Source organism: Lithobates pipiens, unplaced genomic scaffold (genome assembly GCF_037356315.1).
Source record: "Lithobates pipiens isolate NorthernLeopardFrog02 unplaced genomic scaffold, aLitPip1_a1.2 Scaffold_80, whole genome shotgun sequence".
NCBI lineage: Eukaryota > Metazoa > Chordata > Amphibia > Anura > Ranidae > Lithobates > Lithobates pipiens.
Window position 1 is genome coordinate 329967 of NW_027507904.1, and position 24929 is coordinate 354895.

Here is a 24929-nt window from a genome sequence, read left to right on the forward strand (position 1 = left end):
TTCCACCCTAACACAAGCAGTGCAACAATTACAGGAGGGCTGCTTTCAGTTGGTAGGTTGTCTGCAGCACCTGTCAGCGCCACTTGTCAGTGCCACCTGCTCTGTTGGATCAAGGCTTGCCCTCTGCCAGAGCTGTGTGAGCAGCTTCTTCTCTGAAATGCACCACCTCTACCCATACAGTAGTGGTCCCACCCCCGAGCCTCGGGTGTCAATCCCTGAGTGCTTTACTGGGGACCAAAAGAAGTTCCGCTCCTTTAAAAATACCTGTTTACTGTATCTGGCCCTGCAACTGCACACCTTCTCCATCAAGTCCATCAAGGTGGGTTTCATGATGTCGCTGTTGGTCGTTGAACACTAGGCTTGGGCCCACGGCCTGTGGGAGCAAAAGAGCCCTGTCATCAATTCCCTGGATGCATTCTTTGAGGCTAGAGCTCAACTGTATGATGGTCCACAGCGTGTGGCCACCGCTGAATCCAGCCTGCAACAAAGGCGGCAGCCGGTGGAACATTATACAGTGGACTTCTGCAAAGTGGTCAGCTGACAGACTGGAATGAGCATTGAGGTACCAGTACCATCAGGGCCTGTCTGAGCCACTCAAGGATGAGCTAGTGAGAGTAGAGACTCTCGCCACCTTGGAAGGTCTTATTCAAGTTACCGTCCAGCTTGACAGGTGCTTGCGGGAGCGATGGTCTGAAAGCGCTCAGGCTTTCAGAACCACCTGGATGCTACCAAAGGTCGCTCCTCCCCAGCAGCAGTGCCCAAATCCACAGCTCCTGCAGAGTTGGAGCCTATGCAGATTGGCCTGGTCCAGTCATCTCTGTCTGCTGAGTAGAAGCTCAGGCAAAGACAAGCTAATCTAATGTTAGAGCATCGGCCACTTCATCCCCAATTGCCCTATCCGTCCCAGTAAGCCATCTCCACACATCCCTGTTCTCTCCCAAGTTGCTGCAACCTCACCTACTCACCTGGTTATCTCTGTTTCCCTGCGGGTGGTGGAAGAGGTTGATTTGGGGGCATGCAGTTGTTTCCTGGACCACACACTGGAAACAAAATACAACACCCCCCTTCTTAAGGAAAAGCACCTGACTGTCCACGTGGCTGACGGCTCCGAGCCCCATTTTGGACCGGTCACCCAAGCCACTAGTCCTCTCCTAGTGTCCACTGAGTCTGGCCAGCACGAGTTCCTCAGATTTGATATTTTAAATGTACCCATGTTCCTGGTTATCCTGGGTATCCCATTGGCTGCAGGTACACAAGCCTCACATCAACTGGTCCAGCAGGGAGATCTGCTACTCCTCTCCATACTGCCAGCAGCATTGTCTTCACCCCAAACATCAGGACCCCGTCTGATTTCAGCCCAACGCCCACCAGGAGGTGCCTACAGTCTACCAGGAGTTCCTGGACATCATTGACCCCAAGAGGGCAGATGCTCTTCCCCTGCAATGGCCATACAACTGCCCCATTGAACTTTTGCCAGGCTCTGAGATACCCTTTGGTTGAATATTCCCCCTCTTGAAAAAGGAGGTTGAGACCCTGCAGCTGTATCTGGACGACAACCTAAAGAAGGGGTTCATCCATCCTTCTTCCTCTCCTGTGGAGGCTGGCTTATGCTTTGTGGGAAAAAAAAGGACCAGTCCCTAAGACTCTACATAGACTACATGGAGTGCAAAAAATTACAATTAAGAATTGCTACCAGCTCCCTCTCATCTCAGAACTTTTCCAGAGATTCCGTAACGCCTGGGTCTTCACCAAACTGGACCTATGCGGTGCCTACAACCTGATCTGCATCTGAGAGGGTGATGAGTGGAAAACAGCATTCCGAACTCGGTTCGGACACTTCGAATACCTGGTCATGCCCTTTAGTCTCTGCAACATACCTGCTACTTTCCAACACCTGGTGAATTACATTTTCCGGGAGTTACTGGACCATTTTCTTATCGTTTACCTAGATGACATCCTTATCTTTTTGGTTACTTTGGATTTCCATAGGTCTTATGTAAAAAAGGTGCTAGCCACCCTGAGGAGACACAGACTGTTCACAAAAGTCGAAAAGTGCGATTTTGAGAAATAATCCATCCAGTTTTTTAGGTCTCATTATTTCTACCAAAGGGATCACTATGGACCCCCAAAAAAGGTCAAAACCATTGTGGACTGGCCAGCACCAATGGATAAAAATGGTGTGCAGAGGTTCATTGTCATCGCCAACTTCTATAGGAAGTTTATAAAGGACTTTTCCACCGTTATTTCACCAATTACCCAAGCAACCGGAAAGCATGTATGCTTCCAATGGTCCTTTGAGGCTCAGGTCGCCTTCGACACCCTGAAGTCCCGGTTCACTTCTGCTTCGATCCTTCAGCACCCTGACCCTGCACTACTGTATATTCTGGAAGTTTATGCCTCAGAAATAGTTACAGGAGCCATTTTGTCACAGCGCCAGGGGCCCAAGGCACTTCTCCATCCCATAGCTTTCTCCTCCCGCAAGATGAGCCAACCAGAAAAGAATTATAATGTGGGGAATCAAGAGCTTCTCGCTATAAAAACAGCCCTGGAAGAATGGAGGTACTGTACCTCCTAGAGGGAGCCAGTCATCCTAATATGATCTATACGGATCATAAAAATATAGAACCCCTCCGGTCTGCCAAATGGTTGAGACCTCACCAGGCTCTTTGGGGTGTTCGGGGGCAAATTCGAAAAGCCACGGAACACCCTGTAAAAGTCTATGGGAGAAATCTAAAGTGCTAATTTTAAAAGCTTATATGAAAGTTATGGTCCTAAAAAGTGTTTGGGGACCCGGGTCCTGCCCCAGGGGACATGGATCAATGCAAAAAAAAGTTTTTTAAAAAAAAGGGTTATTAATAATAATAGTAGATATGTGCGATTTTCAGGTTGTAGATATGTGCGATTTATAGGTTGTAGATATGTGCAATTTACAGGTTGTAGATATGTGCAATTTACAGGTTGTAGATATGTGCGATTTTCATGTTGTAGATATGTGCAATTTACAGAATACGATTTACAGAATGCAGATATGTGCAATTAACAAGTTGTAGATATGTGCAATTCACAGGTTGTAGATATGTGCAATTTACAGAATGTGATTTACAGAATGCAGATATGTGCTATTTACAGGTTGTAGATGTGTGCGATTTACAGAATGCAGATATGTGCTATTTACATGTTGCAGAATGCAGATATGTGCTATTTACATGTTGCAGAATGCAGATATGGGCAATTTACAGGTTGCAGAATGCAGATATGTGCAATTTACAGGTTGTAGATATGTGCAATTTGCATGTTGTAGATATGTGCGATTTACAGGTTGTAGATATGTGCAATTTATAGGTTGTAGATATGTGCAATTTACATGTTGTAGATATGTGCAATTTACAGAATGCAGATGCGTGATTTACAGAATGCAGATATGTGCGATTTACAGAATGTGATTTACAGAATGCAGATATGTGCAATTTACAGAATGCAGATATGTGCGAATTCCAGAATGCAGAATGCAGATATGGGCAATTTACAGGTTGCAGATATGTGCGATTTACAGAATGCAGATATGTGATTTACAGAATGCAGATGTGTGATTTACAGAATACAGATATGTGCAATTTACAGAATGCAGCTATGTGATTTACAGAATGCAGATGTGTGATTTACAGAATGCAGATATGTGTGATTTACAGAATACAGATATGTGAGATTTACATGTTGCAGAATGCAGATATGTGCGATTTGCAGGTTGTAGATATGTGCTATTTACAGGTTGCAGATATGTGCGATTTACAGAATGCAGATATGTGTGATTTACAGAATGCAGATATGTGTCATTTACAGGTTGCAGAATGCAGATATGTGTCATTTACAGGTTGCAGAATGCAAATATGTGTGATTTACAGGTTGCAGAAAAGGTGCCTGATGTGGTTGTACACAAGATAGGCATAATTCATCTGCTTTAGTAGAGCCCTGTGTATAATGTGCAGCCTGGTATATGATGTGCAGAGCCCCATGTATAATGTGCAGCCTTGTATATGATGTTTATTTGATAAGGGGTGTGGCTTGTGAGACGTGGGAGGGGCCAAATCTGAGGGTCGTGGTCTTGCGCCCCCCATCCTAAAACTTCACCAGCCGCCACTGCCCAACACCCTCTCCAACACTTAGCTTCAGAGTTAGGGAAGATTTTGGACAGCTTAAATGGAACAAGATAGCTTCAGTTTGTCTTTTTTAGAAAGTTATCCCAATGATTGACACACCTGGAAGCCTTAAAGGTAGCTCTCCTAGCTTGTTGACATTCTATACTGCTGAACGAAATTCCTATATCCTATATAGTTTTTTCCGGAGCAGTGATTTTAATAATGCTTAAAGTGAAACAATAAAAGTGTAATATTCCTTTAAATTTCGTACCTGGTGGGTGTCTATAGTACGCCTGTGAAGGGGCGCATGTTTCTCATGTTTAGAACTGTCCCTGCGCAAAGTGTAATTTCTGCAGAAAAAAAGTAATTTAAAAGAACTCACGGCTATAATGAATTTTCGGCTCCCGTAATACAGAGAACACTCATTGAAAGTCATTGATAAAATAAAAAGCGTGGGGTTCCCCCAAATTTAATTACCAGGCCCTTCAGGTCTGGTACGGATATAAAGGGGAACCCTGCATCAAATTAAAAAAAAAAATGAAGTGGGGTTCCCTCTTAAAATCCATACCAGACCCTTTATCTGAGCACGCAACCTGGCAGGCTGCAGGAAAAGAGGTGGTTGGTTGTGGGGGTCTGCGGGCCAGAGGCTTATTAGAATCTGGAAGCCCCCTATAACAAGGGGACCCCCAGATCCCAGCCCCCCTATTTTAAATGGTAAGGGGGTACAAAAGTACCCCTACCATTTCACAAAGAAAGTGCAAAAGAATGTTAAAAAAGACAGACACTTGAAAAATTCCTTTATTAAAAATAAAAAAAATAAAAAAAAGATTCCAGCGGTGGTAGTCCATTCTTGCTATCCAGCGATGGATGATCATCTCCCCAGGGTCTAGCAATGGCTGATCTGATCCAGTGACGGGTGAGCTCTCCATCCAGCGCAGTCCATCTGTCCTTCCTCTGCCTCCACTGGCGGAGACACTGCGGGGATCCCGGCAGCCTGACATTTCTTATATGAGGAGGGCAGGGCCACCCGTCACTTGACCCCGCCCCCTCTGATGCAAGTGGGGAAGCCTGGCATCCCCAATGACGTGTGGGTGACCCCGCCCCCCTCTGATGTAACAGAAATCTGCTTTACATCAGAGGGGGGCGTAGTCATCCTCACGTCATTGGGGAAGCCAGGCTTTCTCCCTGCGTCAGACGGGGCGGGGTCAGGTGACGGGTGGCCCCGCCCTCCTCATATAAGAAATGTCAGGCTGCCGGGATCCCCGCAGTGTCTCTGCCAGTGGAGACAGAGGATGGATGGACTGCGCTGTGCTGGACTGGAGGGAGAGATCACCCGTTGCTGGATCACATCAGCCATTGCTGGACCACCGCTGCAATCTTTTTTTTTTAATAAAGGACTTTTTCAAAAGTGCGTTTGTCTTTTTAAACATTCTTTTACACTTTCTTTGTGAAATGGTAGGAGTACTTTTGTATGCCCTTACCATTTCATACGGGGGGGGGGCGGGATCTGAGGGTCCTCTTGTTAAAGGGGGCTTCCATATTCTGATAAGCTCCCTTTCCACAGACTCCCACAACCACTGGCCAGGGTTGTGGAGATGAGGCCCTTGTCCTCATCAACATGGGAACATGGTGCTTTGGGGGGCATGTTGAGGGCAATGTTGAGGGCATGTGGCCTGGTACGGTTCTGGTATGGATTTTTAGGGGGAACCCCACGTCATTTTTTTTATTTAACGCGGGGTTCCCCTTAATATCCATACCAGACCTGAAGGGCCTGGTAATTGAATTTGGGGGAACCCCACGCTTTTTTTTTTATCCATGACTTTCAATGAGTGTTCTCTGTATTACGGGAGCCGACAATTCATTATAGCTGATTGTAGTGATTTGAAATGACTTTTTTTCCTGCAGAAATGACACTTTGTGCAGGGACAGTTCTAAGCACGGGAAACATGCGCCCCTTCACAGGCATACTATAGACACCCCCCAGGTATGAAATTAAAAGGAATATTACACTTTTATTGTTTCACTTTAAGCATTACTAAAATCACTGCGCCCGAAAAAACGTCTGTTTTTAAAACTTTTTTTGCATTGATCCATGTCCCCTGGGGCAGGACCCAGGTCCCCAAACACTATTTAGGACAATAACTTGCATATTAGCCTTTAAAATTAGCATTTTAGATTTTGAACGTTCGAGTCCCCTAGACTTTAATAGGGTTCTAAAGTTCACACGAAGGATCTGGTGCGAACCGAACCCGGGGGGGTGTTTGGCTCATCCTTAGTGGTCATACGTCGGGTTTGTTGTATTAATCTCTTTAATTGATGTAATCCCGCAAGAGAGCCAAGGTTTGTTATTTTGCTTATGGTGGATCAGGGGCGTACCAAGGGGTTGGCGAGGCCGACGTCCGCAAGGGGCGCAGACGGACAGGCTGAGGGGGGGGGGGGGCAAATTGAAATCCTGCACTGCACCGTGTTGTGTGTCACTTCTGTGAATTTAACTGCTGTGTCCCCTGCGAATGCGTTCCAGCCGCCATGTTGCACCCTGTGATTGGGCAAATGTGGTGGCCACTGGTCATGTGCTGTGCTGTGGGGCTGGCCAGTCCTTGAACATGGGAAACGCATGCGCAAAGGCTGCTCTGCCTCCAGGAGTCCCGGGTGGTGCTTCTGTAAGCCAAGCCACCGCCGTCTCCTCCACTCTTCCTCCTGAGTTCTGACTGTGCCGGATCTGGAAGTGGGACTTCATCTGGGACTGGGATTGGGAAATCATTCCCTGTCGGCAGTGTGACAGGTGAGTGTGTGTGAGCCTCTGAGGGAGGCAGTTTGGTGGGTTGATGCTGGCTGCATTCATGGCAATATGGCTGGGTGATGCATTCATGGCAATGGAGTGGGTGCTGCATTCATGGCAATATGGTGGGTGCTGCATTCATGGCAATATGGTGCTTCATTCATGGCAATACGGTGCTGGGTACTGCATTCATGGGAACATGGTGCTGGGTACTGCATTAATGGCAATACGATGAGTGCTGCATTCATGGCAATATGGTGGGTGCTGCATTCATGGCAATACTGTGGGTGCTGCATTCATGGCATTATGGTGGGTGCTGCATTCATGGCAATACAATGGGTGCTGCATTCATGACAATATGGTGGGTGCTGCATTCATGGCAATATGGTGCTGCATTCATGGCAATACGGGGCTGGGTGCTGCATTCATTGGAACATGGTGCTAGGTGCTGCATCCATGGCAATATGGTGGATGCTGCATTCATGGCAATACGGTGCTGGGTGCTGCATTCATGGCAATACGGTGTTGGGTGCTGCATTCATGGCAATATGGTGGGTGATGCATTCATGGCAATATGGTGGGTGCTGCATTTATGGCAATGGAGTGGGTGCAGCATTTATGGCAATGGAGTGGGTGCTGCATTCATGGCAACGCGGTGCTGGGTGCTACATTCATGCAGCACCCACTGTTTTGCAATGAATGCAGCACCAACTGTTTTTCCATGAATGCAGCACCCACTCCATTGCCATGAATGCAGCACCCACCATATTGCCATGAATGCAGCACCCACTCCATTGTCATGACTGCTGCATTCATGGCAATGGAGTGGGTGCTGCATTCATAGCAATACAGTGGGTGCTGCATTCATGGCAATATGGTGCTGGGTGCTGCAATCATGGCAATGGAGTGGGTGCTGCATTCATGGCAATGGAGTGGGTGCTGCATTCATGGCAATACGGTGGGTGCTGCATTCATGGCAATACATTGGGATATATACAAACAATTAAAAATTAAAGGAAATTGATGTATAAAAACAAACAGCTGAGATTCAAAGCCCCCATACACACGGTTGGACATTCCAACGGAAAATGTCTGATCGGACCGTGTTGTTGAATAATCCGACTGTGTGTGGGCTCCATCGGACTTTACCATCGGAACGTTCGACCAACAAAATTTCCTGTCGCATCATGGCAGCATAGACTCTGGGTTGTGACTCCGCCTCCACAACCTGATAGGACCACATAACTATAAGATGACGATACGGCCCCCGCCCCAGCATTCTGTTATTTTTCCTCACCTGTTGGGACGGCACGGATCAGCACCCCCTTACCACTTCACCCCAGCCAGGTTCTAGCCTCTCCTGGGTGGAAGTCCTTGCCGGTACAGCCTCTAAACGAAGATAAATGGAAGGAACCCCACTCCGGTGATCTCAGGGGTATGTTACAATCTCTCTCTGTGTCTTTGGATAAAAGCCTTAAACAGGCTTAAACTGCTTCAGTTATCTTTAACGATCTTCAGTTGAGTCTTAAATAGACTCTGGTGTAACTTCCTATTTACCATGATAAGCCTTAGACAGGCTTTACAGCATGCTATTAAGCACTCTGGCATATAAGCCTTAAACAGGCTTAGCCAAAATGCAGTGGTCTCCATGACCAGTGCATATAATGCCGCGTACACCATCAAATTGTCCGGCGTACTTAGTCCACAGAAACGCATTTCACCGGACAATTCGATCGTGTGTGGGCTTCAGTGGACTTTCTCAGCGGAAAGTCCGGCGGACTTAGAAAGTATTTTTGCAGTCCAATCTTTCCGCCGTACTTGGGTTTCAGCAGACAATACGTTCGTCAGTATGCTAGTCTGACGGACTAAGAATGACGCATGCTCAGAAGCAAGTACGAAAAGGAAGCTATTGGCTACTGGCCATTGAACTTCCTTTTTCTAGTCCCGTCGTACGTGCTGAACGTCATCGCGCTAGCAAACACCGGACTTTCTGTGTGTCCGTGTGTGGCCAAGTCCGTTCGGACTATCCGCCGGATTGTTTGCTGGACAATTCGATCATGTGTACGCGGCATAAGAGATACACCTCCTTTCACAACTGACTACTTCCACTTCATTACACCCCCAACTTATTTTCCCCATCCTCTTACCTATAAGAATGAGACCACACTTTCTTTGGGGTATAACTGGTCACAGCAGCCTTTTATTTACAAAATATATAATCATGTATCAACTTTAACCATAAATAACAAAACTCAAAATATCAGTTTTTCCCGGTGGTCTTGTACGGCACTTCCCCAAATAAATGTTCCACTTTTACACTACGGGCACGCTACCGTACTAGGCCTCCGCCCATGATAACTTCATCCCGCAGACAACTCACTACCCGCAGTGTCCACCTTCCCATCCTCAGCTAACCCGTGTTAGCTGTAACCAAGGGAGCCCATGTCACTAATGAGTCCCCCACACTTCCATCTCCTGGGTCAGTTACCACCATACAAGACCACCGCCACCCCCACCTCACCGAAAGCTGCCATAATGAATCCACAAGTGCACCTACGAGGCAACAATTAGTACAAGACAAACACAAACAACACAAACAACACAAAGGGAGGGTGGGTGGGAAACTTCCTCTCCCCCACTGGAATAATGCCCGGGAACCCCCCCCCCCCTCTTCCTCACTGCATTCAACTCCTCCCCTCCTCTTCTTTACCTAGCCACCCCCCTTTCTACTCCACACAACTCACTACTATTTTAACCCTTGCTGTATCCTTCTCCCACTGTCATGTTGGCCCTTTTGGTATGCTCCTCTTTGCTCCTCTCACTTCCCCGGCCTCTCTTTTGTTCCCTGTGTACCTGTTTTTGCTGCTTTTTCCCCATCTGTGTTTGGGCGTTCTGCTGGGCGTTGAAGTCCTCCTAGGGACGCCGGCACGTGTTCTGAGTCTGTCTATCCTGTGCTGCCCTGGATGGAGAGATCACCCGTCGCTGGATCAGATCAGCCATCGCTGGACCCCAGAGAGATGATTATCTGTTGATGGATAGCAAGAGTGGATTACCACCGCTGGAATTTTTTTTTTTTTTTTTTTTTTTAAATAAAGGACTTTTTCAAAAGTGTCTTTGTCTTTTTTAACATTCTTTTACACTTTCTTTGTGAAATGGTAGGGGTACTTTTGAATGCCCTTACCATTTAAAACAGGGGGGTGGGATCTGGGGGTCCCCTTGTTAAAGGGGCTTCCATATTCTGATAAGCCTCCTGCCCGCAGACCCCCACAACCACCGGCCAGGGTTGAGGGGATGAGGCCCTTGTCCTCATCAACATGGGAACATGGTGCTTTGGGGAGGACCCCAAAGCATCCTCCCAATATTGAGGGCATGTGGCCTGGTACGGTTCTGGTATGGATTTTTAGGGGGAACCCCACGTCATTTTTTTTAAAATTTGACGCTGGTTTTTATCGATGACTTTCAATCAGTATTCTCTGTATTACGGGAGCTGACAATTCGTTATAGCCACGAGTGATTTTAAAGGACTTTTTTCCTGCAGAAATGACACTTTGTGCAGGGACAGTTCTAAGCACGGGAAACATGCGCCTCTTCACAGGCGTACTATAGACACCCACCAGGTATGAAATTTAAAGGAATATTACACTTTTATTGTTTCATTTTAAGCATTATTAAAATCACTGCTCCCGAAAAAATGGCAGTTTTTAAAACTTTTTTTGCATTGATACATGTCCCCTGGGGCAGGATCCGGGTCCCCAAACACTTTTTAGAACAATAACTTGCATATTAGCCTTTAAAATTAGCACTTTAGATTTTCAACGTCGAGTCCCATAGACTTTAATAGGGTTCTAAAGTTCACACAAAGTTTTGGTCTGTTCGCAGGATCTGGTGCAAACCGAACCCAGGGGGGGGGGGGGGGGGGGGTGTTTGGCTCATCCTTAGTGGTTATACGTCGGGATTGTTGTATTAATGTCTTTAATTGATGTTATCCCACAAGAGAACCAAGGTTGAATTTTTATAGAGGGAATTAAAAATTCTAATACCGGGATCGGGAGCAGTAATATGGAGCTGCATGTTTTTGTTATTTTGCTTATGGTGGATCAGGGGCGTACCAAGGGGTTGACGAGGCCGACGCCCGCAGGGGTGCAGCCGCACAGGCTGAGGGGGGCGAAAATTGAAATCTCGCACCGTGTTGTGTGTCACTTCTGTGAATTTAATTGCTGTGTCCCCTGCGAATGCGTTCCAGCCGCCATGTTGCACCCTGTGATTGGGCAAATGTGGTGGCCACTGGTCATGTGCTGTGCTGCAGGGCTGGCCAGTCCTTGAACATGGGCAACACATGCACAAAGGCACCACCCGGGTGGTGCTTCTGTAAGCCAAGCCACCGCCATCTCCTCCACTCTTCCTCCTGAGTTCTGACTGTGCCGGATCTGAAAGTGGGACTTCATCTGGGACTGGGATTGGGAAATCATTCCCTGTCGGCAGTGTGACAGGTGAGTGTGTGTAAGACTCTGAGGGAGGCAATACGGTGGGTTGATGCTGGCTGCATTCATGGCAATACGGTGCTGGGTGCTGCATTCATGGCAATACGGTGCTGGGTGCTGCATTCATGGCAATATGGTGGGGGCTGCATTCATGGCAATATGGTGCTGGGTACCAAAAAATCTATTTAAAGCAAAAACACTGAGCTAACCTAATGTTGAAAAGCTGCTAACAGTAAAAATTCCTATTTTAGGTATAAAGTGTACAGTTTATAAAAAGTGTAGCGCTAAATATATTACGAGAGAATATATATATAACATCCCCATGTGCAACCACGTAAATTTTGTGCTATCCATAGTGGATACTTTATATCGATAAACGCAAAAAGCATATCAATGAAACATTTGCCAAATAGAATTGTGCTTATGTATCAAACAAGAAATAATCAATAATGAGCAAAAAAAACATAAAGTCTCTTTGTTTAGAAGGAAGTGTTCAAGTCCCACATGTTTAGTTAAATTTCAAATAGACCATCCAATCTTAAAGGATTCACATGCGAACACCCAAGTGCCAGTCCCACCACCTCTGTGGATGTGGGCTTACCAGATGTATCTGACCGAAAAGAATATATATTCCAAGGATCATACACGCTTGTACAATATCCGCAGGAATCCAAACTCGCAGGTGCTGGAATGCCAAAAAACATCAAAGCAGTCCTTTCCCCAACACAGCCGATAACATTAGGTTTTCTCCCATCACATAGAGGTCCAACTCAAAATGATGGACACATAAAATGGAAAGACTGGGCCATATAGCGTAATTCCATTAAAAAACAAAATTTATTAAAAGATAATAACAAACTCATATTTATGAGGTTTATCAAGCGCTTTCAAATAAAAATTGGTGGCAGTAGAGGCCTCCGACGCGTTTTGTCCTCATAGACATCGTCTGGGGTGCCCATCCACTGCAGCCAGACTCATTTTTATAACCACAAGAGCCCATTTAGCAAGATTCACTCACCCTGTGTCACCGCGTGTCACTTCCGGTTTCTAGGGGCCGAAATGGCCACCGCGGCGTGCGTTCCATGCCTCTATTTCAGTATCCCACCTCTATACTGATGTCATAAATCCTTTTGTAAATGCGTAATATATATATATATATATATATATATATATATATATATATAGATATATATAGAAATCCAGATTCTAAAGTATACATATCCAATTCTTTAATTTCCTTGACCGTCTATCCGTAAATCTGTCTCCGCTGTGCGTTGGAACGCACGCTTATCGATTACGGAAGTGACGCATGGGTAGTCGCCATCGAGACACCAAGTCTCATATGGAAGTGAGGCCATAAAAACAACCCACGTCACTCCAGGAAGGTCCATGGAGGACACAATGACCCCCCTAATAGTGACAGGATATCGGCCACGTCACATCCGAACGGACGTAGCAGGCCCCATATTCATAAACCAATCCATAGGCCCTAAGTCTACACATTAGAATGATAAATATACTCAACCATTGCTATTCTGCTCTTTTTCTAAGACATTAAATATTAATCATTATCACATGAATGACTAAATACCGCAAATATGCTATGAGGGGGTTATATTACGCGTTGGTGCAGGAAGTGGATTGAGTCTTGCTGTAGGGCTTACTAATATAGAACAACATATTCATGTATTCCAAATACACATAAAAAACTTCTGGAAAAAATATAAAAGAATATTTTTATTAAAAAAATAAATGAAAAAATTAGAAATTATATCTCGTATCAGCCCATCTCTCCATCTTATTTTAAGCTTCATTAATGAAGGCATTAATGTCCCACTCTACGTTCAAACAGGGAGTGGGATCTGAGGGTATAGATCCAGTAAGTTTCTAATTGTGACACCCCTCTGGTCATAGCCCCCCTCCACGGGGGTACATATTTATCAATCGCTAAAAATTGTGTTCCCTTTGGATCACTATTGTGGCATTCTTTATGGTGTCTAGGGACACTATGTTTAGAGTCTTTGCCTTTAATCAAAGATATGTGTTCCTCTACTCTCACTGAAAATGTCCTTGTTGTCCTTCCGACATATTGCTTGCCACAGGGGCAGGTAATTAAATACACAACATATCTAGTACTGCACGTACAAAACGTTTTGATAGTGTGTCTCTTGTTAGTAACTAATGACATAAACTCAACCGTTTTTTCCCTCCCTGATATATTATGTTGACATACAATGCATTTCTTGCAGAGAAAGAAACCGATTAAATTATGAAAAAATGATGGGCGAATTTATAATATTTTGTGCAAGACGACTTTGTAAGGAGGGTGCTCCTCTAAAAGGTAATTTGGACCTAAGAATAAGATCCCTCCTCAAAACTCCCAGTGTCGGGGGCGTGGCGACCGCCGACCGTGATGGCCGCACTTGTATAGAGCTCCGCTCGGCTGCAGGGGAATTATCAGCTTATCGCCCGCCTGGTTGCAGCTAAGAACGCCGACGCCGCGCACAGCAATACCGCCAACATACAGAGCCCCCGGGGTATGAAGAAAAAGCTCCGAACACGGGAAAAGATGCTTAAATTACCAGACTTTTTTCCGGCCGTCTCCCGCGGACTACAGGAAAATGGCGCCGAGAGACCAGCCCACAGTCGTAGTCCAGGTGCTCTAGTGCCAGCTCCAGCAGCGAAAGAACAGAGAACGGGCCGAGAGAGGAACACTGCTATTATACCTGACATGCCTACCACACAAGATAGCGGTTCCTCTTCTCCCTGCAACTCGCCCACCACAAGGAGCCCTGCAAAATCCAAACCGAGGCTGGATCCGGAGATATCCACACACAGCAACAGGTTCTCGGCCCTGGATATGGAGGTGAGTGGGGCACATGACAGTGACCCGGGCGCACACTGTCCAGCAGACCCGATCGCCATGTTCCCGACCACCGGTCAAGCGATCTCAGATACAGTGTAGAGCAGAGATTACAGAGCTTGGGGATAGAGTGCATCAAGTTGAAACGAGAATGGGGGACGTTACTATATCCTTTAACGCACTCGTGGACTCCCACGTATCCCAGCAAGACTCTATCTCCAAAATACAAGTGAAACTGGCAGACCTCGAAGATCGTTCCCGCAGGAACAATTTGAAACTACGGGGTATACCTGAAACCGTGGCAGCACAACAGCTTCAGTCATATGTTATGGATCTATTCCATGCAGCAGCACCATCGTTATCTCCATTAGATCTCAAAATAGATAGGATCCATAGAGTACCTAAACCAGCCTTTCTACCACAGGAAGTTCCAAGAGATGTGCTACTCAGAGTTAATTTTTTTCAAACTAAAGAGATTCTCTTGGACGTTTTTCGCAAAGCAGAGAACCTACCAGAGTCAGCTGCGAATCTACAAGTGCTACCGGATCTCTCGCAGTACACTTTGCAGCTGCGGCGAAACATGGCGACTATCACCAAAGCACTGCGAAACCACAAGATAGTTTACAAGTGGAAGTACCCGGCTAAACGAATTGTCTCGCACCAAGGCTCCACTCACCTAGTCAGCTCATTAGAAGAAGGGCTACAACTTCTCCGACAATGGCAAATCATAATTTCGGACACGAACACGGATCCACCTCCATTACACAAATCCCCTCTGGGCAAGATACAGCCGGAGTGGCAACCCAGACAGCAAAGACGTTCCAGCTCAAGACGCACCTGAAATTCAAGGAACAAGTTCCTACCTGCAAAGTTTAGTAGAATTCCCTGAAAGCCTTTGGTACAGTCTACCGTACCGTAGCACCCTCCAGTTGGGCAGTAATACTGCTTGGTCCATTTGGACTTTGTTCGTCTGTTTGTCCTTTTGATGGTTTTTCCTTTTTTCTTCCTTTTATTTTTTGTTTTCATTGGATGTTTTCACTCGACAGTTGAACACACATTCCTACTACTCTATATGTCTCCAGCTAAAGGTATTGTCAATTCAATCTTTTCAACCATGCAACTTCCTAACCCATGCTCCGGGCAGTCAGCCGGGATATTGACTGTCTTGAGAGTGCATTTACACTTCACCATTGATCCTTATATAACAGAATACAAACTTCCTGACTTTACCATCATTATAACTCAAATCTTTCCACCACAACCAACACAGTGCCACGCCTTCCACAGAAGTACTAGCCATCGAACACCACCCTATTCCATTGAGCAAAATGAACGTTAAGATTATGTCGATCAATGCGAGGGGCCTTAACCACCCGGCCAAAAGAAGATCCCTTTGGAAGGAAGCTATCCAGCATAAAGTGGATATCTTAGCAGTCCAAGAGACTCACTTTCACAGCTCAGCCACACCCCGATGCTCCCATCCAAACTTCCCGCATGTTTTCTTATCATCGACCTCAGCCAAGAAGAGGGGGGTTATGCTGGCTATAAGAGATACTGTGTCATTCGAACTGAAAGACTCCTTTATTGACCCGGAAGGTCGCTTTATTATACTGGTTTGTACCGTAGATAAGCTGCTTATGACTTTAAGGTGTGTGTATGCTCCCAACTCGCATCAGTTACAATTCGTTAAGCGGGTTACCAAACAAATGTCAAAGATGCGAGCGGGGAACATACTAATGTGTGGGGATTTCAATATGATTATTAATGATGACTTAGATACCTCTTCTCGAGCCAAACAACGGGGCCCGAATTTCCGAGAATTTATTATAAAAGAGGAGTTATATGACGCTTGGCGTTGTTTACACGCTAATGATAAATCATTCACGTACTACTCCCCTAGGCACAATTCATACTCTAGATTAGACATGTTTCTAGTAGATAAGATACTGCTGCAGAAGAGAATTTCGCACTCTACTATACACGATATCACGTGGTCAGACCACGCTCCTGTAGTCATCCAGATAGAGGGTGGGAAACACTGTGCTACGGCACGTATATGGCGATGCAACGATTATTTAATCCAAGACCCTAAATTTCAAAAAGAGATAGCCCAACAGCTAAAAGAGTTTTTTCACTTTAATACTCCCAATGACACAAACCCATTTACTAATTGGAATGCCCACAAAGCATATATCCGAGATATCCTTATTAAACTAAATGCAGCAGTATACAAAGCACGTTTGGCCAAAGTCACTGAACTCACAGCTACAATTCGCAAACTAGAGAAGGAAAATCAAAATACGCCTACTGAAGTTATAGCCTCGAAACTAGCCAATACACGCTTACAACTTAGAGAACTACTCAGTACACAACACGAACAATGTATGAATAAGCTTAAATTACGCTATTACGCTAACAATAACAAAGCAGGTAAATTTTTAGCGAATAGACTTAAACAACGTAGGTCCAAAACAGTAATTTCCCACTTGCACTACCCTGACTCTTCCAAAAAAGTAGAAAACCCACAAGAAATTGCAAATGCCTTTGCAGACTATTTCTCGTCACTATACAATTTGAAAGACGATCCCAAAACCACCCAACCATGTAAAACAGACATAGATGGCTTTCTATCCAAATTGAAATTACCCTCGCTTTCGGAGTCCCAACTCCAAACTTTAAACGACCCTTTCTACATCGCAGAGTTAGAAAAAGCTATAAAGTCCCTTCCCCTCAGCAAAGCCCCCGGGCCGGATGGTCTATCCAATGGATACTACAAAGCCTTTAGTCATATTCTAATTCCAAACCTTTTACCACTATTTAATGAGGCCCGGAAAAAAGGCACCTTTCCACCAGAGATGCTCAAAGCATATGTGATCACTCTACCGAAACCAGGCAAAACCCCAGATGTTCCGGCAAACTTTCATCCCATATCTCTTTTAAATGGCGACATAAAACTCTATGCCAAAATGATAGCTAACAGAATATATGATCTCATACCAGACCTTGTACAACCAGACCAAACGGGCTTCACCAAAGGACGCCATGCGTCAGATGCTACCAGACGCCTCCTAAACATCATTCACCACGCTGAAACTCGGAAAACGCCTTCTCTGCTTCTGTCAGTAGACGCAGAGAAGGCGTTTGATAGAGTTCACTGGGGATATATGGAGGCAGTATTACAGAAATTTGGATTCCATGGGGAGTCATTATCAGCTATTTTGGCCCTATACTCGAACCCAGCAGCACAAGTTTATACGTCAGGCCTACTATCAAAAGAATTTAAAATCACAAATGGAACCCGCCAGGGATGCCCATTATCGCCATTTATCTTCAACCTGATGATGGAACCCCTAGCCGAGACCATTCAAACTCACCCCCATATTGCAGGCTTTAAATTTCACCAGACGACTCACGTAATTAATCTTTTTGCAGACAACGTGATACTCCTTCTCACTAACCCTACTGTTTCATTGCAATTCACGCATGAAGTTCTTAATCAATTCGGGAACCTGTCATACTATAAAGTCAATTTCAATAAGTCCCTAATCCTAGACCTGGGCGTTCACCACGTTACTAGAGAACATCTGAAAAAACTTTCCCATATATATGGGCAGAGGAATATATCCCCTATCTGGGCATTCAACTAACGCCCAAAATATCACAGATAGCTGAATTAAATATCAAACTCCTGCTTTTAGACATTCGGAAATCACTAGACACTATGACCAAAACGGAACTATCCTGGGCAGGCAGAATTGCATCATATAAAATGGTTATTCTCCCTAAAATTCTGTATATCTTCAGAACCCTTCCCATCCCATTTACGGCGTCTCACTTCCGAGAATTAAATAAATCTCTCAAAGTGTTTATATGGCACGGGAAGAGGGCTCGTTGTTCCCACGAAATTCTTATACGACATAGAACAGGAGGTGGAATGGGTCTCCCGGATATAAAGGATTATTATTGGGCATCTATCCTAGCCCAAACCAAACACTGGTTTCAAGCATCTCCTTCTCCACTATGGGCAAATATTGAAGCATCTACTAATAATGTATACCCTCTAAGCTTACTACTATGCGCAGACTCCTGGAAACCGTTGTCGCTAAGCTCTATGTCCCCGACCACTAAGGCCACGCTGCTTGCGTGGAGACACCTTTTAGCCCAACCAAATAATGACAATACAACTGCCACCATCAACATTCCCTTGCAAACACTAGGGACATTACTCCCATATAGCCATATCGTCAAATGGACAGATCTAGGAATAGACAGAGTAGACGATCTTCTAGACAGAGGCATTCCTTTATTATTTCAGACCTTACAAAACAAATACAAACTACCTGCTTCACATTTCATGCTATACAAACAAATTTCTTCATTCTTAGTTAAAAACCCCATGCCAGAAATCAAAATAAACACACAAGCATGGCACTTTTTTACGAACAATCAGGATAAGTGTAGAGGTATATCTCTTATTTACAACCTACTTCGATCTAAACAAGAATTCATAAAGTCCCCAAATATATTATCCTGGGAGAAAGACCTAGGTACAACATTTGACACAAGCCACTGGCGTACAGCACTGAGATACAATTTTAAGGCCACGAGCTGCATTAATCACTGGGAATTAACCCAAAAAATGTTAACAAAATGGTACAGGACCCCCTTTCAACTAGCTAGGATGTTCCCTACACACTCCATATTATGTTGGAGGAATTGTGATACACCTGGAACAATCCTACATATTTTTTGGCAATGTAAGAACTTAACCAGCTACTGGAGGAAAATTTTTACCATCCTCGCAGATGTCACGGGGATACTACAAACACCAAACCCAGCACTGGCACTCCTTCATATAGGCATACATGAATACCCCTCCCAATATAGATCAGTGGTCACTCATATCTTAACCACTGCAAAACTTATCATAGCTAGACACTGGAAAAATATCCTCTCCCCGAACCCCTCAGAAGTAGTGGCACAAGTGAATCTTAATTATCATTACGAAAGACTATTGTCGATCAGAAACAATTCTTGCACAACTTTTGACAAAAACTGGAATTGTTGGAAAGACTGGTACGGTCGTTGAAACATAACCCTGTTTCCCCTCCCCCATCTTCCCCTACCCTACCCTCTTGACCTCTTATGCATATCTCTTCTACAACAATACTCCTAAAATGTAGAATCTGATAACTGGTTAGGAAACTAGACATTATTGCATTAGCACTATTAGTTGATACACGATAGCTGTATATCCCCTACCCATGTCTACCCTCTTCTGGGGCAGTGTGAGCCTAATTGGGCGCCAGAAGGGGCTAGATAGGGACCCAAGACGAGGTGACCAGCTGGAGTGGACACTGTTAATATTCATTGTTCATAATGGTAAATGTTAGCTCACATTAACGGTGTTAATCTCATTCATGTTTTATACTGTAGATTGATGACAATGTTACAATGTAAAATTTTTTATGACTTTATCTGATACTACCTGATGTATCTGTTATTCTTCAATAAAAATTATATTTAAAAAAAAAAAAAAAAAAACTCCCAGTGTCTATTAACAATGTTTTTAATTTGTTTACGTTGAATTGAAAATGATGTTAACATGGCCCATTTGGAACTGTCATCGGAGACTCGCTGTGGTTTAATTGCTACGAGACTCTCCCTACTTGTGTTAATTACTCTTTGTAATTCCCCGTCCAAAACTGAAATATCATAACCGTGATCTCGCGTATAGGCCGCTACATAGATTTTTATTTATAGCCTCTCATTAGGAAAACACCATTGTATCTTAAAGATACAGGCGCCACAATTAGAAGACTTGAGAGCATTGAACTTCAGGACCATTACATTATTGCCACAGCTGATGTGACGTCCTTACACACATGTATACCACATGGAAGAGGCATAGAGGCAGTTCGCTATTTTCTTAATCGCGAACAATCTCTTGCATCATTTCAATGCGAATACCTTGTGGAACTTCTAGAATTTGCCACAGAGCCTAGTTATTTTTGGTTCAATGAATGTTATTACCTTCAACAACGGGGTGTGGCGATGGGGGCTAAATTTGCCCCCAGTCTTGCAAACCTCTTTATGGCCAAGTGGGAGGAGGATGTCATCTATGCCCAGCAGAACTCGTTAGTGATAGATAGACGTCATCCTCCTCCTCTGGAATGGCACCTCACAGTCTTTGAAGAAATTTTTTGTTTTTTTAAATCTCAATGATAGGGGGATAGTGCTATCATATGAAATGAGCACCTCAAAAATCAACTTTCTCGATTTAGAGATAGGAATAGTTAATAAGAGATTTGAATTTAAAACATACTTTAAGCCCACAGACCGTAATGGTTTTATTTCTGTTAACAGTTATCACCACAAGTTGTGGTTAAGTTCAGTTCCATGCAGTCAGTTCCTGAGGCTTCGGAGGAAATGCACAGATGTAAATACATTCATTGCACAATCCGAAGTCTTGAAACAGAGATTTCTTGATAAAGGTTATGATATTTCAGTTTTGGACGGGGAATTACAAAGACTAATTAACACAAGTAGGGAGAGTCTCGTAGCGATTAAACCACAGCGAGAGTCCGACGACAGTTTCAAATGGGCCATGTTAACATCATTTTCAATTCAACATAAACAAATTAAAAACATTGTTAATAGACACTGGGAGGTTTTGAGGAGGGATCCTATTCTTTTCTTTCAAAAGTTTGTATTTGTTACAGAGTAAAGTCCATACAGTAAACAATGACAACTTATCGTCTCATTTGTACATAAAAAACATGGAAAACATGTAATAAAGTACAGGCAATAAGTATAAACAGGTGAGATCAGTCTGTGGACTGTATGGCAGCTGTGTTGCTAAACAATCATATATGTCTGGTAAGGACTGGCTTGACTAATGGGGGGTGATGAAAAACGGGTCGCCGCCTAGATCCCCCGACACCCCAAATGGGATCACACTGTGTCGGGGTAGGCTGGCGCCCCCAAATTATATAAAAAAAAAGATAGATAAAAGAAAAGTGTCTGTCTCATACCAGAGCACATCTGTTCTGCCAGCTTATCAGCCCATGAGATATTCATCGGCTCATCTGCTGGGTGGAAAATACAAAAGCAAGTCACAGAGGACTCTTCATGCTGACCATCAAGCATTGCCTAAGAGACGTTTACAGATAATTATATTCCTTTCCGGACTAACCTTAATGTAGAGAATAGATAAAGTGAGGAAAAGTGAAAACAAAAGGCGAGAAAAGGAAAAAAAGAAAAGGGGGGACAGAGAGGGGGGGGAGGAAGGGGAGAGCGTCACTACTCGCATACGGTTCAATAAGAGGAGTTCACACATATGAAACGTTGGATAGGCCCATTAATCGGGCCTAGGGCTCCCAAGGTGGCTATAAATCTATCAGAGGAGTCCTCCAGCAGACTGGCCAGTCTCTCCTGAGACATTATCCAGGAGATCTTTCTCTTGGCTATTGTAAAAGAAACCCCTGGTTCCTTCCAGTTCCTGGCTATGGAAATTTTGGCTCCCAGAAGTAGAAATTGGGCCAATCTGCTGGAGGGTTTAGAAAGATGAGGGATGGGTTCATTAAGAAGAGCCACCATGGGGGACCTGGGAATAGTGGAACTAACCAGCCTTTCAATCAGATTAAAAACCTTCTTCCAGAAGGGGCGAATTCTTGGACATTCCCACCAGATATGAGACATTGTCCCTATAAGCAGGCAGCCCCTGAAGCAGAGGGGGCTAGTTGTTGGGAACATGGATGCGATTCTGGCTGGCGTGTAATACCATCTGGTTAGTACTTTTGTCCCTGCTTCCATAAGGTTGGTGTTGAGCAGACCTCGGAAGGATTTAGAACTCATTGAGTGCCATTTGTCCAATGGCCATTGAAAAGTAAAGTCAGTTTCTCAAGCAACCATATAGGGCGCCTTTGTTTTGGGAGTGGTGAATGATGTGTATACCAAGGAGATCCCCCCTTTTTGGTCCATGGCTTGACCGCACCATAGTTCATATTCTGTAAACGTCGGGGGGGTTTGAGTCCCCGTTGCAAAGGGAGTGTAGGAAATGTTGAATCTGATGAAACCCGAAATATCTCTGTTAGAGATGAGCTTCGTGTTCGAGTCGAACATATGTTCATCTCGAACATTGGCTGTTCGCCCGTTTGAATTCCGAACGTTATGGGCTGTTCGCGCCAAATTCGTCTGGTGCTCACGGCCCACAATGCACTACGATGGTGCAGTGCATTGCTGGCTCATGATTGGCCAAGCATGCACTGTGGCCAATCACAGCGCCGGCAGCGAGGAGAGCCCTGGTTGGCCACAGGCAGGATGCCTGTGGCCAATCGTAGCTCAGGCTGTGTAGTACACGCCCCACACTATATAAGGCCGCCAGCGCGGCGGCCTTGTGTAGTGTGTTGGTGTCTGAAGCAGTTAGTGGGTGTTCTGTGTACCTTCAACACAGTATACACCGATCGTTATCAGCCGATTTTTCATTCTTGCTCTTCTGTAGTGGTTGTTGTCTGCGTGCCCTGACCGCAGTATACACCGCTATATTCACCTATTATAGCTAGCGATATATCTATCTTTTATAACAGAGCTTGCAGTCAGTGTTAGGAGATTGTGCGTGCTGTCTGCGTGCTCTGAACCCAGTACACACCGCTATATCCACCTATATAGCAAACTATCTTGCTCGTTTTAAATAGAGCTTGCAGTCAGCGGTAGGAGCTTGTGTGTGCTGTCTGCATGCTCTGAACCCAGTATACACCGCTATATCCACCTACATAGCTCTTCTCTATTTGAGCCATCTGCCATCTGCAGGAGTTATTGGAAGTTGTGTGTGCCTCCAGCACAATATACACTACCCAATTGCTGTTTTTCCCAACTCCCTTCAGGCCATTACCATGTCTGGAAGGCCAGCAAGGAGAGGCAGACAGGCGCGAGCCGATAAAAGAGGGCAAGCAGGCTCTGTGTCTAGAGACAACAGTGCTGGTTGTGGACGTGGTGCATCGTCATCATCAGCACGTGGCCATGGGACACGCTTGTCCTTCTTTTCGGCAGCTGGACATGTTGAGTCGCAACATGCCAACGACTTGGTAGAGTGGATGACCAATCCCTCTTCATCCTCTTCATCCTCTCTCACCCAGTCTCAGGGTACTAGCAAAGCAGCTGCCAACACATTGGCTTCCCTCCTCTCAATGTCATCATCAGTGACTCCTTCCCTAGACCCACCACGTCCTCCTGAGGAGTCTCCTGAACTCTTTGAGCACAGTGTTGGGTACATGCTCCAGGAGGATGCCCAGTGTTTTGTAGGCTCTGATAATGATACTCAGCTAGAGGAAGGCATTAGCGTGATTGCAGAGAGAGGGGATGCTCAAGAAGGACAGCAATCTGGCAGTCATGTTCCACAAGCTGCAGCATACTGCCAGGTTTGCTCCAGCAATGAAGAGGGAGGGGATGATGAGGGCACTGACTCCACGTGGGTGCCTGGTAGGAGAGAGGAGGAGGAGGAGGAGGAGGAGGCACATGTCCAACGAGGCAGGATGCCCTCCGGGGGCCAGCTTAGGGGCAGCACACCGACTGAATCACACCGCAGAGCTCCGCCTGTGCAGGGCATTGCCTCTGCCCGTTATTCTAAAAGTTCTTTGGTGTGGGCCTTTTTCGAGACGAGTGCATCAGATCGCACCGCTGCTATTTTCAACATAGGTCTCAAGCGTATCTCGCGTGGCAAAAATATCAGCTGCTTGGGCACCACATGCTTGACCAGACATATGTTGACCTGCCATGCAGCTCATTGGCAAGCGCACCTCAAAGACCCACACCAAAGAACAAAGCGGACCTCTCCTTGCTCCTCATCAGCTGGCATCTCCAACCCCACTAGACCTTCAGTCCTCTCTGAAACCTGCTCTGAGAGGAATGAAGGTGTAGAATTAGGTGTGTCACAGCCAAGTGCTTCCGGGCACTCTCCTAGCAGTACACCCACGTCCGATTATAGCAGGCAAATGTCCTTGCCCCAGCTGCTGGACCGGCGAAAGAAGTTCACTCCCAGCCATCCACATGCCCAGCGGTTGAATGCTAGCTTGGCTAAGTTGCTAGCACTTCAACTGATGCCTTTTCAGTTGGTAGACTCGGCCACCTTCCGTGAGTTTGTACAATGTGCGGTTCCTCAGTGGCAGGTCCCCAAACGCCACTTTTTCTCACGGAAGGCGATTCTGGCTCTCTACCGGCATGTGGAAGGCAATGTCCTTGCCTTGCTGGACAGGGCGGTCAGCGGTAAGGTGCATATTACCGCTGACTCATGGTCCAGCAGGCATGGACAGGGACGTTACCTGTCTTTCACGGCCCATTGGGTCACTCTTCTGGCAGCTGGGAAGGATGCAGGACAAGGAGCAGTAGTGTTGGAGGTTGTTCCGCCACCACACCTCCAAAATGCTACTATTGGTTGTGACACACCTCTCTCCTCCACCCCCTCCTCTTCTTCTTCCTCCATGGCCTCTTCCAGTGCTCTGTCCTCAGAACCAGCGGTGCTCCGTAGGCGTTCAAGGGGCTACGCAAGTATGCAGGCAAAACGATGCCATGCCGTGCTTGCGCTGGTTTGTTTGGGGGACAGGAGCCACACTGGGGCGGATGTTTTGTCGGCTCTGCAGGGGCAGGCTGAGCGGTGGTTGACGCTACGCCAG

General features: G+C 45.5%; 2 protein-coding genes across 2 annotated transcripts in view; one reads left to right on the top strand and one right to left on the bottom strand.

Moving 5' to 3' along the window:
- The window catches only part of LOC143973409 (uncharacterized), a 66440-nt gene extending 65322 nt beyond the window's left edge, over window positions 1-1118 (bottom strand). The window contains exons 1-2 of the mRNA XM_077474401.1: window positions 966-1118; window positions 273-373 (exon numbers count right to left, since the gene is read on the bottom strand). Coding sequence (XP_077330527.1) covers window positions 273-373; window positions 966-1118 — 254 coding nt within the window. The remainder of the gene's footprint in view (window positions 1-272; window positions 374-965) is intronic.
- Window positions 1-24929, top strand: part of LOC143973410 (uncharacterized) — an 803348-nt gene that overhangs the window by 274904 nt on the left and 503515 nt on the right. The window lies entirely within an intron of this gene.